The 15,308-nt window shown below is 40.1% G+C and overlaps 1 protein-coding gene across 1 annotated transcript in view; it reads left to right on the top strand.

The window, feature by feature from the left end:
• The window catches only part of adam19a (ADAM metallopeptidase domain 19a), a 288,250-nt gene extending 273,496 nt beyond the window's left edge, over window positions 1-14,754 (top strand). Inside the window, exons 20-23 of the mRNA XM_033609823.2 lie at window positions 1,854-1,953; window positions 4,382-4,633; window positions 9,651-9,859; window positions 13,896-14,754. Coding sequence (XP_033465714.1) covers window positions 1,854-1,953; window positions 4,382-4,633; window positions 9,651-9,859; window positions 13,896-13,947 — 613 coding nt within the window. The 3' untranslated portion in view covers window positions 13,948-14,754. The remainder of the gene's footprint in view (window positions 1-1,853; window positions 1,954-4,381; window positions 4,634-9,650; window positions 9,860-13,895) is intronic.
• Window positions 14,755-15,308: the final 554 nt, after the last annotated feature.

The following is a 15,308-nucleotide window of genomic DNA, read 5'->3' as shown; positions in this document are numbered from 1 at the left end:
AACAAAAAGTGAAATAAAGAGAAAATGAATCATGCATAGAAGAAAGAAAATATTTCAGAAAAAGGAAGGAAAAGTAAAGGAAGGGTGGAAAGAATGATGCAGAGAAAATGTGGCGGTAGAATGGATTTTAAATAAGTCATTGAGGGAGGAGGAAAGAAATGAGAAAGGGAGACAAGGAAGGTAAGTGCTGAATTACAGGAAAGAAGGAAGGAAGGAAGGAAGGAAGTACGCCAGCACTCTAAGCAGATTGATGCATACACCAGAACTTTCCATTTTTACATCAGCATAAATGGCAGCATTTTGTGCTGCAGCTCACCTCCATCAGAACCAAACAAAATCCATGTCCCCATAAACCTCGCTGCTTCCTTTATGAGCACTGCCATATAGCTCACCCAGAGAGACAGCCTCGTCATAACACTGGCTGAGTTAGTGCCTCTGAAAATACTCAAGTGTTCCACAGTGATTTACAGAACAGAAATGTGTTTGGAAAGGATCCAGCATTACAGCAAGCTTTTAAACACCCTGACCTTCCAAATGAAGACTGAGAGAAAGGCTAAATATTGGTGCTATTGGGCCTCGGCAGGATTTTACGGTAACTGCAGCTAAAGCGAGACAGAGGGGAGACGACGATGTGAATGGCTCATGACATGGAAAATTGAGCCGCTACGATGATTAAAAAGACTCTTAACAGAAGCAGCTGTGCTGAAAACCCTCTGCTTTTTTTGGTTTTGTTCCATGGCCAATCGTTTTGGGTTCATTTACAGTTCAACAGCGGAACAGCGGGTGGCTTGAGCTGATTAAAGGCTTCTCTAAGCATATATACATCCAGTATGCTTGGAAAGCCTTCCAATCAGCTAAGAGCCTGCAGTGTATACATACACTGACTTACCAGTTTAATACATACACCTCTACAGTCTAATTCAATCCATTGCCACAATGCTGCAGTAAATCTTTCCTTTGTGAAGCTTCTAATGTTTAGATTGACTGTAGTTAGCTGTGTTGTTGAAATAGATTACATGTGTCTGTTAGAGTTAGAGGTAGAGTAGAGGTAACTTGTTGATTTTAAAGCTGCATTAATTGATATTTGTATGCCTCTGCGGTGCACCTGAGCTGCGACATTTCAAGAACACCTTTGGGACCTTCTTCAATTTGGCACAAACGTCCACGTGGACTCAACAGTGGACTCATTTGATTTTGGTGGTCAGAGGTCACAGTCACTGTGTTGCTTGCATCCATCTCATTCTTGTGAACGCAATATTTCAAGAACACCTTGAGGAAATTACTTCAATTTGGCACAAACGTGCACTTGGACTCAACAATGAAGTGATTCAATTTTGGTGGTCAAAGGTCAAGGTCACTGTAACCTTAAAAAACATGTGTTTGGCCATAACTTAATGATTTTAAGTGTGACATAATGTCACACAAATGTCTAAAAGGATAAAATGATTAAGTGATGATATTGTGTATCCAAAAAGTCAAAGGTCAACCTCACCTTGACATCAGATCATTCTCTAAAAACACTTTTCTCGACAGTACTTGTCATAACTCAGGAACAGAAGGGGAGACATTTGGTCAGATACTGAATTGATGACACTAATCTTGGGTGTCCACCTTCAAACTGTCCTGACTGTATAGATCTTCTGTGCTGCCAGATTAAAGATGTGTGTCAAGGATCCATGTTTTAGAATATGTAGCTTCTTTGTAGCAACATCCATATTTGCATTGTCTGCTGTCATGGCTTCACATGAGTCTGGACAACCATGGATGTAAACTGTAACTTTACTGGTTGCTGGAGGCAAACAGCCACGAGGTTGTAATTATATTTTTTTATCTGCCCTCATTTCTCTGCTAAGGACGGAAGCATCGGTGGAGAAAGGAAAGAACGGCCATCTGAATCCTGCCTTTCACCTGAAGGTGGTTGGACCAATCAACAAAGCCAGCGGCCACAAGGGGGTGAGTGGATTGTGTGTGTGTGTGTGTGTGTGTGTGTGTGTGTGTGTTTGTGTTTGTGTGTGTTTGTGTGTGTGTGTGTGTGGGTGGGTGGGTGTGCGTGTGTGTGTGTGGTAAAGAAAGAGAATAAAGGGTAAGTAGGAAGGAAATAGGAGGGTGGTCACTGTTTCTCTTGCTGTGTTTTAGTGAATAATAGAGCGTCCATGTGGTTGACCTTTATATTAAACTGCCTCATTTTGCAGCAGCTTGTTACTTTGTGTGAACACTTAGAGTTGGCCTCCTCCCACCTTCACAACACTTCTCTCCACTAGTTCAATGTGCCTATAGCATTATTTCATCATGTTGTTACTTCCTTATTTTTATAGCATTTATTTCGCTGAAAGGCTTGGCAGCTCAGGGTTAGGGTACATTTGTCACTGGCAAGGAAAGAAATACAAAGGGAGCAAGAAAGGAAAGGGAGGGGCAAAGGATGGAAGGAAAATGGGAAGGGATATCAATGAGTCTTAAATACTACGAATAAACGTTTATAGACAAAATACATCTCTGTGGTATTTACTGTAACATTGAGACCTTCATATTGACTTCACAATTTTAAGCTCATCTTTTGTTATCTAACCAAAGGTAGATCACTCCCAGTTTTGGAAATGTCAGACAGTAATAGTGCTTTGGGAAATGCAAAGTGTTCCAATAAATATTAAGATATGAGGTCCCCATGTTGATATTATAGTAACATACTTTGTTTCTGTTGTTTCTTTGAATAAATTGTATCAAGATGCAGTACATTTGGGGTTAAAATACTATTAATGTTGGGTGAAATATCTGCTGAGCAGTTGAGGAAATTTCACTCCACAGACCCAAGATCAAAGGCTAGTAACGGTTGAAGAAGTCTTCTTTTAGCCCAGTATTTCAGTATTTCTCTAACAATAAATAGACATGACTGAAATAACAAAGCTGAATAAAGAATGTGATCAGATAGACCAAACAACCTACAACTGTCATCAGACTCAGTCAAATTATTTCAAATGCTAACCCTAAATTTTGATTGCTGCACAGAAGGATTAGGCTACTCCACACCTTATGCCTGCTGAGTCCCGCCTACCTAGAAATAGAGAGATTTTTCATGAAATAACCAAACTTGTTTCAATTTTGGCAGAAAGAAATGTGTTCATGTAGGACCACATCTCTAATTAACCATAAAAAGCTGACTGAGAATATACGTTTTCTGGGCTTTTATTTCACCTACCATGAAATAAGAAGAAGCGGAAGAATAATGAGAAACATTCACATTATTCAACTTAAATCATAACACTGTAAATGGAATAAAAGTGAATCCACTAACAGCACTGTTTGAAAGGAAATACTGTTGTCAAAAATAAAAAAATAACCAGTTATTACTGAGCAGACAATTCAAACAACAATAAAAAGTTTGAAATACATCCAAAAAAGAGGGGGAATAAAGCCATAAAATAATATCATAAAAAGTAAAATATTAATTGTTAATTACACAATTTATTGGAGGGTATAAGAAAATAGTAAAAAATAGTAAAAAAAAGTAAAAGCAATGCTGTAAGATGAGTTTTTAACAGGCTGTGAGAAAAAAAAATGCTTTTAGAGCCTCTGTGACAAAATGGGTGACAGATAAGGGTTGGTGGTAACACCATTTCTCTCTTTGCTCATTTTGGCAAGTAACTATTTATCTTTGTCCCATTTTAGTTGGAGAAAACTTTCTCTTAACCATAAATTCATGTCAGAGATTCAGTTTAAGGGAGTTAGGGGCATTGAGTCATTCAGGATCAAATGCGAGATAGAGTTGGGTGTCATCAGCATAACAATGAAAATTAACACTATGCTTATCAGTATTGATGGCTAAATTAAGTCACATGAACCATTTTCTTTATTTTCTGAGCCCACTAGATGTAGGTGTTTGTTTACCAAAGGGTTAAAATTTAAGTACCATCCTGGGTTTTGAGATAATAAAGAGAATGGATGAACACAAATGAAGATATAAAAAACTAAAAAGTAGCGGACCCAGGAGGGTGCCTTGAGGCTCTCCATGTAGAATATTCTTTGAGATGAGAAGCTTTGAAGTAAGACAAAATAATTACAATCTGATAGAAGTGAAACCAATTTAGGACCCATATTTCCAAACTGTTAATCGGAATGTTGTGAGCAAACAGAATCAGAGGCTACACTCTGGTCCAGATGTAAGAACACTTTTTTTTAGTATTTTCTACCTTCACTAGAGCAGTTTGACACCAGACTAAAACCAATAAACCCTCTGATAAAGGGTTGCTGTTTAAGTGGTCTGTCAGTTGTATGTAGACTAGCTTTTACAAGATTTTGCGGAAAACAGCAGGTTGATTTTTTTTTTTTTTACTTTAAGCACAAACTTTAAAAAGTGAAGTTTGTGTTGTCTTTGCTTTGATTCTAGCTTCCTCACACCAGCAAAGAGGTCCTGCCTCTGAGACCAGGCCCTGCGCCCAATGGCACCCAGCCAGTCAACATTGTGCGACCTCTGAGACCCACCCAGTCACCCCAGGGTGGTCCCCGGGACCTCAAGGTGGTTCGTCCCCCTCTGCCAGCTGGCAGGCCCCCAGCGGCCCCACCAAAATCCCCTGCAACCCCACAGAGACTCAGCCCACCCAAGAAACCTCTGCCCCTCAACCCGACACGGTCTCCACTGGTAAGGCTCTTTGTGACCTCTTGTTGTTATAATTGAATTTTAAAACTATAACCTATAAATCATACCACAGAATGTAGAATGTATGTATGAAAGCCATAATGGACTTAGGGAGCAACATCCAGGCAGGGAGCCACAAAGGATTTATGCTTTAGGAAAGCAGAAACTAACACCTCTTTTCACATTAAGTTAGAGACAGCTGTCCTAAGACATTATGTGTAGGAAGAATGGTGCTACTGTGCAGGCATATTTATTTATAGTGGTAATGTTAAAAAAAGACCTCAGTCTTATTTCCATTATTTCAGTCACCAACAGGGCATCGATGTGAGCTGTCAGGCAGCCAGACAGATAAATTAGTCTCCATGTTACACTATACAGTAAGAGCTTCATAAAAACAGACTACATTTTGTGAGCTTAGGTGTTAATACAAGACAGTGAAGCACTGTGCTCCTCTGTAACAGTTCTGGACAGCATATCAACCATCCCAAAATTAAAGAATGTGGTATGTAAGAGACATGTGACCCTATTTAAATGAAATACTTGGTGCTAAAGTGCAGGGTGGAAGTGCATTTAGGGCGTTTTCAAATCCTCTTTGCTAGTTAAATGATGCACAAACTTGGTGCAAAGTAAGGTGTGATGGACTAAGAGTCTCATCCTACTCTCTAATGTGCTATGTGTGAGCTCAGTCCTGCGTGTTCTTTAATGAAGCAATAGGAGAAGATATTCGGTCTCAGTTAATGTAGTTTATTAAGCAGTAAAGGAATAAAATTACAGAGCTCTGGGTCTCAACTTCACGTCCCTGACGAACAACAAAGGTGTGTCAGTTCACGAAGTCTGACCTCCTGTCCTTTCCCTGACCCAGTATATTTGAGCGTAACAGAGTGTCATTGTGCACGCAAGGCGTTGTCCTCTTCTCATTGGCAGTTCCACTTCCTCCTTCATCACACCACGCCCCTGCCTCGTGTTAATCTGACTCCTTCCCGCTGGCGGTTGGGGCGTGGTTCCTGTTTTGAAAGACAAGAGAACAACACAACTCCCTACACGTGCTGTACCTTACTATCTGTACATCACTTTCTATTCTTTTTACCATATATGAAACTAATTATCTAAGCATTGCGGTATGTGCTCCTCAGACTTCATGTCTCTTCCTCTCCTGTACTTCTCCACTTCTGCAAAGCAAACACATTCAGATCAGCTGAAATCATCTCAGTATTCTCATTGTTCACACATCTAAAACTTATATAGTGAAACACAACTTATAGTAAAACACATAACATCATTCTATTCCCAACAGGTGCAAGAGGCAAAGGAGTTGTATTTAATCCCTTTATTAATCTTAGGCTTGGTGCAGCATCTGCAGTGATGCATGTGCTGAGCCAGACCGTCTTGGGGAAGAGGGAGCTGAGCCAGAAGGTGAAGCTTTTGATTTACAGGTCCATCTCCACCTCAGTCCAAACCCTCACCTATGGTCATGAGCTCTGGGTGGTGACCGAAAGAATTAGATCACAGATGCAAGCGACCAAAATGAGTTTCCTCCGCAGGGTGGCTGGGCTCAGCCTTAGAGATAGGGTGAGGAGCTTGGACATTCAGAGGGAGCTCGGAGTGGAGCCGCTGCCCCTTTGCATCGAAAGGGGTCAGTTGAGGTGGTTCGGGCAGCTGATCACGATGCCTCCTGAACCTCCCGTTGGTGTTCCAGGCACGTCCCACTGGTAGGAGGCCCCGGGGCAGACCCAGAACATGCTGGAGGGATTACATATCTCATCTTGCCTGGGAACGCCTCGGGATCCCCCAAGAGGAAGTGGTCTGTTGCCCCCACAACCCAGCCCCGGATAAGCGGATGAAAATGGATGGATGGATGGATGGATTTTTGGATGGAAATTGCTTTGTGGAACATTTAAGCAGCCAAACTTTCAACTGTAGTCATGAATTTGAGAAAGGAAACAGAACTAATTTGTTATGCTTCTGAAATAATCAATGAAATTATGCTGCTCCTTGTGCGTAGATGTGACAGCGTCTGTCTTAAAGCTGTAGCTGGTAACTTTTTATGAAAATAACTTTTTGTCTTATTTGCTGAAGTTGTCACTACAGCACATAGAAGTATATGAGACAGATCATCTGTGATAAAAATAATGTCCCTCCTCCTCTTCTATCACCACTAATGGCATGTGCTAGAATCTACCACAGTGCACTGGCAACAACCAATCAGAGCTGTGGAGTCTGTAATGCAGCTGATTAAATATGAATCGAGATTCTGTCACTGCATTGCCTATTACTCTCCTCAAATGCTTTCAGGAACATATATTAGTGACTGTTTAGCTGTCAAATGAGAATGTTTTTGAGTTGGCCACCGTGTTGGATACAGCCGAGGGATGCACTGCCCACCGCCCACTGCCCACTGCCTGGAACACACTTTCTCATTTTACAACAAAGTAGTACATTAAAATATGATTCTGAGAACATTTCAAGGTGAGAAACACTCGTTTTGGCATTTTCCATTTTTTCTCCATTTTCACTTAAAAAGCAAATTTAGAATTGAGCTGATAAAAAAAGGAGGACAAGCAGTTCCTCCCACAGAAGGAAGTCAGACATCCACTTTAAAAAACAAGATGTCATTCCGGATGGGATTTAAATTACAGGACGACCAGCGAGGGCTCAGAAAAACAGCAGGAAATGGCGGCTGTAATTATTAGTGGGTTGGGGAAAAAAGTACACATCCACGCTCTGGATGTAGGTAATGTTAGAATCACCCAGGAGGGAGAGTTGAGGGAGTAGTGTGGAGGGAGAGACCTGATACTGGGTGGGGTAGAAGGGACAGGTACATGCATGTGCTCTAGAAACAAGAAGTTTGTTGCAGTAGCTGTGACATGGAGGTGATTAGCGCCTGACTGTCGCAATTTGCTTCAAAAATCATAGAAAAACCTCTCCATGTAACTGCAGAACTTGTCCAAGAATGCTCAGGTATTAACTTATCTCCAGTGTTAACATGATCCATGATCCACACCTGGGTGGATTGTAAAAAGGAACTGCTAATAGCTGATTCAGCATACTTTTGATGGTGCAAATTACCCAAAATGTCAACAAATATAAGTTGTAGCTCAGGCACAACTCACTGAATCTATGGTACTGTTATACTTCCTGTTTACAAGGGGTGGGCTGAGGGGCTGCAGATGTCCCAACGTCATATGAAGGGGGATCACAGTGTCAGACTTTAAATACTCAAGCTCTAAGAGAACTTGCCCCTGACTACAGTTAAATGCCTAATTTGTAAATGTAATTCAGAGTTACTGCCAGATACACAGAGCTAATGAGAAGACTCTTGTACTGTGTGTGTGTGTGTGTTTGTGTTTGTGTGTGTGTGTGTGTGTGTGTGTGTAGTTCTGAGATGAGTTACAGAGATTTCATCTGAACCCCGCTGAAATAATGAATAAACTGCACTGTGTCTTATCTGATTGCTTTGTCATTGATGCATCTTCTCTCATCAGTGCTTCTCTGTGAAGTGTAAAATGCTTTCAGTGCCAACTTTTGAATATTGCTTTTTCTTGTTTGTGTCAAATATCTGATATTTAATTGGTGTTTACTGATCTGATCTCTGTGCTGTAGTGGTAACTGTAATCTAATGTACCTGTGTGAAGTGGGACAGGAGTTCCTCTTATCAGCTAGCTCAACAGATTCTGGAGACAAACCGTCCACTACAGAAACTGGAACGGAGCTCTCCTCCCTGCTGTGTCCATGTGCCAGGGAGTTGGTGCTGTGTACTGTATTGGCAGTGCTCCCACGTTTTTATTAAGCCTGTCTTTTTCTCTTTTTGCTGCTTTATATTCTACATCAGTTTGCAAAATGTGTGGAAATGTATAATAATTATTGTGTAAAAACTCTCAGGCTATTACTACTGTTTTTTTCTTTAGCCACAGGTCTCTTTTCTCTGCCAAAATATAAAGATAAGATATAAGATTTTCTTGCTAGACTTAGTGACTTTCACACCCTTTTAGCGATTTAGCGACTTATTTCTGCTCAGAGTGAACTCAGTCAGCAGGTGACAGCACAGCCTCTCTCTCTCTTTTCTCTGAGCTCATTGGCTTTCCATAGCCGCAACCAAAAAGCATACTGCAAAACAGCCACCCTGTTTATTTTCTGTGTTCAACCTAAACACCAGCTGCAGCTGAATTTACAGGAGAGGAAAAATGATTGAGAATTTGTTGTAGACGACATTTCACAAAGTATATAAAGTTTCCCTTAACTCAACAGCTCATAGAGCTCTGCTGTTTTTTAAAGGAGTCTGAGGCCAGTTGCACAAAACACTTAAGATTTTCCTTAAAGTCCTAATTAGGGTTTACTTATAATGAAATCAAATGCGCACAACACCCTTAAGTCCTCTCCTTAAGGTTTCCTTAAAATGCTCACTCAAGTATTTATGGGTTTCTCCTTGTCTTGGTCTCATACTTAAGGAATGCCTAGACCATTGCACAAAAGACCTTAGCAACCAAAGCAGGGTAAAAAAAAAAACCTAAGTATGTAAGTAGAAGTATTAAGTAGTACCACAAATTACCTTACCTTAGTACCTTAAAGTACTTTAGTACAGAACTTGAGTAAATGGACTTAGTTACTGTCCATCACTGTTAACAGCTCTACTCAATAAGTATGTAATGATAGCGGTTGTGAAGTATTCTGTTTGTACTTAATACCAGTAACTAATATTTTTAACATCACAATTGAAAATGAATCTTAAAAATCAAAAAGGTTTCTTTAAGGAAGACATTATTTTTAGTGTTTCAATCATAAAGTCATGTGTTTTGAATGTACGTAAGATGCCAAAGTGCATAAAGAAGCATCAAAAAAATATCCCCGGGGAGGTTTCCCCTGGACCCCCCTACAGTAGTCTGTGCTAAGCCCCCAAAGTCCTCAATGCTAGGAACATCCCCGTTGACACCTTGTCTGGTTGGTATGTCTCAGTGTCCAGTTGCATCTGACTGCTGAATAATGGAAATGTCAGTGATCTATATTTCTGTGTGTTCTCTTTCAGTTAGTGTCTGAGCTGCAGCCCAGATCGTCCCCCTTCCCTCCTCAGAGGCCGCTCCCCCTCAGTCCAGCCAGAGGGGCCTCCCCTACAGTGAGTCCAGCCCGAACCCTGGGCTCCAAACCCTCCCCGGGTCTGCTGGTGATGATGCCCCCGGCAGTGGGACCCAAACCTGTGGGCAAAGTCTCAGCCATCCCTCCTCTCAGAGTTCTCAGGTGGGCAAACACACATCATGGACACACACACAGACATGCTGTAGTGTTGTGTGTTCAGAGAAGCCTCTTTCAGACATGCACACCTTTATGTTAGCCTGTTGGCCTCATATCTAAATAAGCAGCCTGCTCACTTCTATGTGAAGGGTCAAATCTAATTTTGGTAAGCAAGTTCAATAATGACACAAATAAATAAAAAATCAATCAGTAAATGAATCAATTAATAAGGGGTTTGGTGTAGCCTGGGAAGGAGGCAGCTGGGAAAGGCTAACAGGGTCCACCCTCTTTTCTATTTCTTTGTCTCCTTGTATTTAGTTTTCCTCTCTTTGTCTCCAAGGTGTCTCTGCCTCGGGCCCCCCAGATCTTTAGTAGGGGGCCGACCCTCTGTAGGTCATCCCTTCTCATATTGGGCTGCTTCCACACCCTCTGGGAGGGAGCCAGTCCATTATGAGTTATTATGTTTTTGTTATTTTTCTTTTCTCTCTATTTTTTTTTTGTTTTGACCCAGCCCCCGCTCATGTCCACCCAATACCTGTCTGGTCCAATAAAGGCCCCCAGGAACAAAATATAACGGAGAAGTAAATGAATGGGAAAGCTGTGGCAATATTAATAAATAGATACATAAAAGAAAATCAAATGAATTAAAAAAAAAAAAGTTAGGTTTTTACATGCAGCAAAGGTGAATAATAATTTAAAAAATAAAAAAAGAAGCAAACTAAAACATACACACAAAATAACCATTATAACACAAGCCACAATTACCCTAATATTGCTGAAATCAACACATTATCATTATTATTATTATTATAAAGAAGAAAAATAATGTTATTCTTATCATTAATAAGAATAAGCGTTGTTGATGTTATTTTTATTGTCAGTAACATAAAAAACATAATTTTCTTCTTCTTATTATAATTATTATTATTATGAAGAATGTTGTTATTGTTGATATTCTTCCAATTATTTTTTATAAATAATAATAATTTAAAGAGAGATATAATTCTTATTAACGATAATAATAAACATTATTATTATTGGTAGTAGTAGTACTAGTAGTAGTGGCAATAATAATAATTATAATATTGTTCTTATTGTTATCATAATTCATAATGAAAAGACAAATAACGTCATTCCGCTTATTATAATTATTATTATTATTATTATTATTACTGTTCATAATAATACCATAACAACAACAAGCTTTACAGCTGTACTCACTGTGTGTGTAAACCACTGTTACTACTCTGATTTTAACTCAACCTTGGGAAGATGATACTTTTCTTAATACTATCTGACATGTTATGTAATGTTCATAGAGTAGTTATTGTTTGTGGGTTATCTTTTACATATCTGTGAATTCCAGCCCTGTTTGAAAGACATTTAATGACCTTCCTATAAAAGAACCAGGGAGGAGCGTTATCTGCCTCACAGCATTCCTATCTTCCCATTTCATGCTGTTTGGGGTGGGTGTGGGCGCATAAACGCTTTGAGTTTACAAACCATGCAATTCATTGATTCAGTTCTTCATCAGCAATCAATTTTCATTTTTTATCAGTGACAGGCCCGCAGTGTAAAGGCTTGTACTCACTTTCTTCAGATGCAGAGTCATGCTTTTTGTTCCGTGCAGTTTATCTATAAATGTAGTAAAAGTCAGGCAGGGAAACCTCAAGGTGATTGTTCTTCAGGTTTTATGGTTCCTCCACTTCTGTAATCTCGCAGATCGATCAAAATGTCTCTATATCTGGTTCTCCCAGGTAATACTAAGATCAGATTTCACATTTAACACCAGCTGCTGGTGTAACTCTGTTAGCTCAGAGACTTGATGAGAGGGAAAAGCCGCCTGTATCTGACTTTACAAATCCCCAGCAACACTTGTCTTTGTGTTCAAAGTAGAGCCCAACTGTGCATAGAAAGCAACAGAACAGGTTCAAAATCAATCTCCTCGGAGCACACTCGCTGATAGTTGGTATTTGTGCTTATTGTACCTGTTCCTATAATAACTGCTAGTTTTATGCCAAGAAATTCCTGCGTGACTTTAATTTCATTAGGGTGCAACATCTGTCAAATGGCACTGACATCAGGTTCTGCTCTCTGAAATAAAAACATTCATACATCAAAATATTACTTTAGATACCTGAATGCCATTCTTACATTATTCTATATTTCCTTACTGTCAGCAAGCCTCATAAAAAGACCCAAACCAACACAACAAACTCCACATTTGATTTGCTGCAGGCCCATCGTGTAATTACATTTTTGAGGAGGCTCATGTGAGCTTCGCCATAGCTGTGGTAGCAAAAAGGGCAGGCTTTGGCACCAGGCCATAACCCCTTAAAACAAAACTACAAATACAGCTGAACCTTACCTGCTATTTTACTTGATTTGACTAAGCATTAAAGAATTCATAACTTATATTTTGTTACTTTGGCTCACTTAAAACTAACTGAAAGCCTTATAGTTAAGACACTTACCACATAAACACAATGTCCAAGGTTTCAATCCAGCTGTGATGGCCAAAGCAGTTCTTTTCACTGTACTTTTCACTGTGCACCAGGCTGTAAAACCTGCTTATTTCTGCTATAAAGTTGGGCCTTTTAAAATGGGGCTCTGTGGGGAGTGACTCACTTTTGGAGCCAGCCTCAAGTGGCCATTAGAGGCACTTTGTTTTGGCTTCAATTTTAAGCCTGGTTGCCAATTGGTTTCAAGTGTCCGCTACATAATAACTTGTAAATGTAACATACCTGTGGTTTGCATAAATGTGCGTACAATGCCAAGGACCTGTGTCACATGTCATACCTCTCTCACCTTGGTCTACCTCTGTAGTATCCTGTCTCATAAAGGCGATAATGCACTTGTCCCTACTTAAGTCAGGTCACTGTACTTCAGGACTGGTGTCAGGCAAGTAAACAATAAATGAATGTGGCCAAAACAAAAGGAAGATGAGGAGCTTTTAGGGTTATCCAGCACATACTCAAAATGGCATACAGAAGCCAATTGAAAACATTTGATTATTAAGGACAACATCACGGTACAGCAACTCAAGTCCAAAGAGCAAAAACCATCTCTCCAAGATTGTCAACATTGCAGGGAAGGTTTATTTGACAGCGCTGTACGCAGGAAGGCCAAACACATAATTGCAGGTACCTCACATCCATTACACTGCTCCCGTCCAGTTGTTGATTTAGAGTCCCGAAAACCAGCCAGAATATACAAGAAGTCCTTTATTCCCTGTGCTGTACAGGCAGTGAACACAGAATGATTGCATCAGGGAGCACTGTTATTTTATAAGATGTGCTCTCTTGTATTATTTATATAATTTATTGCTCCTACCTGCCTCTTTGCACTATTGTATACTGTATATTTGTACGTTTTTAAAGGTGCTTTGTTTTATGTGTTTGTATCCGCCTTTGATTTGCTTTGCTCGTGAGAAGCCGAAGATACATTTCCAGTGAGATGGACAATAAATGTTATCTATCTGTGTATCTATGTGTAGCCCACCTCTCAGTTCAGTTTTGTTTAGACTTGGTAGACGCACCTCTTAACATATGGAAAACACTTAGTATGGGAGATGAGCTGGTAAGGGTCTACTAAAATGTGAACTGGGATGTGTCTGCATATAAATCTGACCATGGTGGAGAAAGGCAAAACATCATCTATCTATCTATTTATCTAACACATGAAATGTGGAACAAAACAACATGTTTACCATCATAGTTTAGTATCTGGTGATTTTATGTATGTCATGATTGTGTGGGACTGAGTCCAAATTAACTACAGTGTGTGTTCATGGTGATGAAAGAACATGTCACCCAGTGTGACAGTGTGGCTCATTGACATGTTTTTAGTTTTTGAACAATGGAGCTCTATGGCACAGAGAAAGAAGATATATGAAGACTCTGATACCGGTGGATACATTTATTGTCGGTTTTCATGGAATCTGTTGATACAGACTATCCCCAGCTTTATTCTGAAATATCACAGTCTGTCCACTGTTTGAACATTACGCTAGAATCTCTTCTTTTTGTCCTTCTCCTTCCAGACCGGTCCCAGGTGCCAAACCAAACACAGCCTCGCCTCCACCACGAAAATGACCTTCTCCTCCCCCCTCCACCCTCAGAGGAGGCAGCAGCTGACAGCCTATTTGCACTAAAGAGACTTTGGCTGGTAAACCACAGAGCTGTCGCACATACCAGAGGAGGGCAAACACAAAGTTAAAACCTGAGACACGAAAGAACAAACAGGACTCTTACCAGTTAAGACTTCAAAATGAAACCTTACCTGCCCCTCTGCCCCTCTCATTCTCAATTTTGACCCCCTCCACCCTTCTCCTCCCAGCGCGCTAACATTAACCACAATGACGCGGTTTTGCACGGAGGCCTTGCAGACTGAGACAAGTGTTATCGCTGGGGGACGGTCACATTTGCCAAATCAATTTTTTTAGGATTATTGTTTGTTTTTTAATCTGTTAATGCTGTCTGTGTATAAAATATGCATTTTGTAATGACCGTTTTGTTTACAGTTTGTTTTACGTCCCGTTTTATGATTTATGTCATGTGCCAAAGAGGTCTCTTCATACCTGGGGTGTGTCCCCGACGCTTGAAATCTTCTTATGTCACGTTGAGTTTACCGCAAGTCAACTCCTCCATATTTTTAGGTTTTATAATTTATTGTATTGTATGAGGAATGTCTAAAACACAAATTTGGAGAAACAGCAGCCTACTGGGAGGAAGGAGAGTCAATCACACAGCAGCTTCTTTTCAACACTGTTTACATGGTGGAGGATTTGATGGATGCTTGGGACTTGCAGGGACACACCCCGGTCACTCATGTTGATTTGAATGTCTTTTGCTGAGTGTTATGACTTTTAAATTGTTACATAAAATATTTTTACAAAACTACCAAGTTTCCTTCATTCGGTCTCTTTTTTTAATTCCAGCTAAAGCAATATTTAATTCAAATGTATATGCAATTATATGATGACAGCCTATGGGTGTGTTTAATAGGGATGCGTATGAATGAGCTTCTGCAAGTCAGATCATGTCTCGACCAATGACTGTATATAAAGATGGACAACATGTCTCCACCTCCTTCCACTGAACAAAAATGAAGCCAAAATATCCTGGATACGGCTGCTGCCATCTTGTGCTGGCAACGTTATTTGGAGCCTGTCACAGAAAACCTGGAAAAGTCATGGACTTTCACAGTCACATTGTCCAGGCCTGGAAAATCATTGAAAGTTTTGGAAAGGTAATGTAATTTCATTGTGTGTAATGAAATTGTTGAATATTCTCTCCGAGGAATAATTAATTGTCTGTAGCTGACGATGTAACATAGCTGTCATATGTGTCAATGTGTGACGTTTTGTTCACCACTGAGTACGTTTTGTCATTTACTTCATGGGTTCGTCTCTCCCTCCCGGTATGCCAGCTCGCTGAAATTGTGTTTGAATAGA

Source organism: Epinephelus lanceolatus, chromosome 22 (genome assembly GCF_041903045.1).
Source record: "Epinephelus lanceolatus isolate andai-2023 chromosome 22, ASM4190304v1, whole genome shotgun sequence".
Taxonomy (NCBI): Eukaryota; Metazoa; Chordata; class Actinopteri; order Perciformes; family Serranidae; genus Epinephelus; species Epinephelus lanceolatus.
The sequence above is the reverse complement of the archived record's forward strand: the minus strand, read 5'-3'. Positions and strand labels throughout refer to the sequence as shown.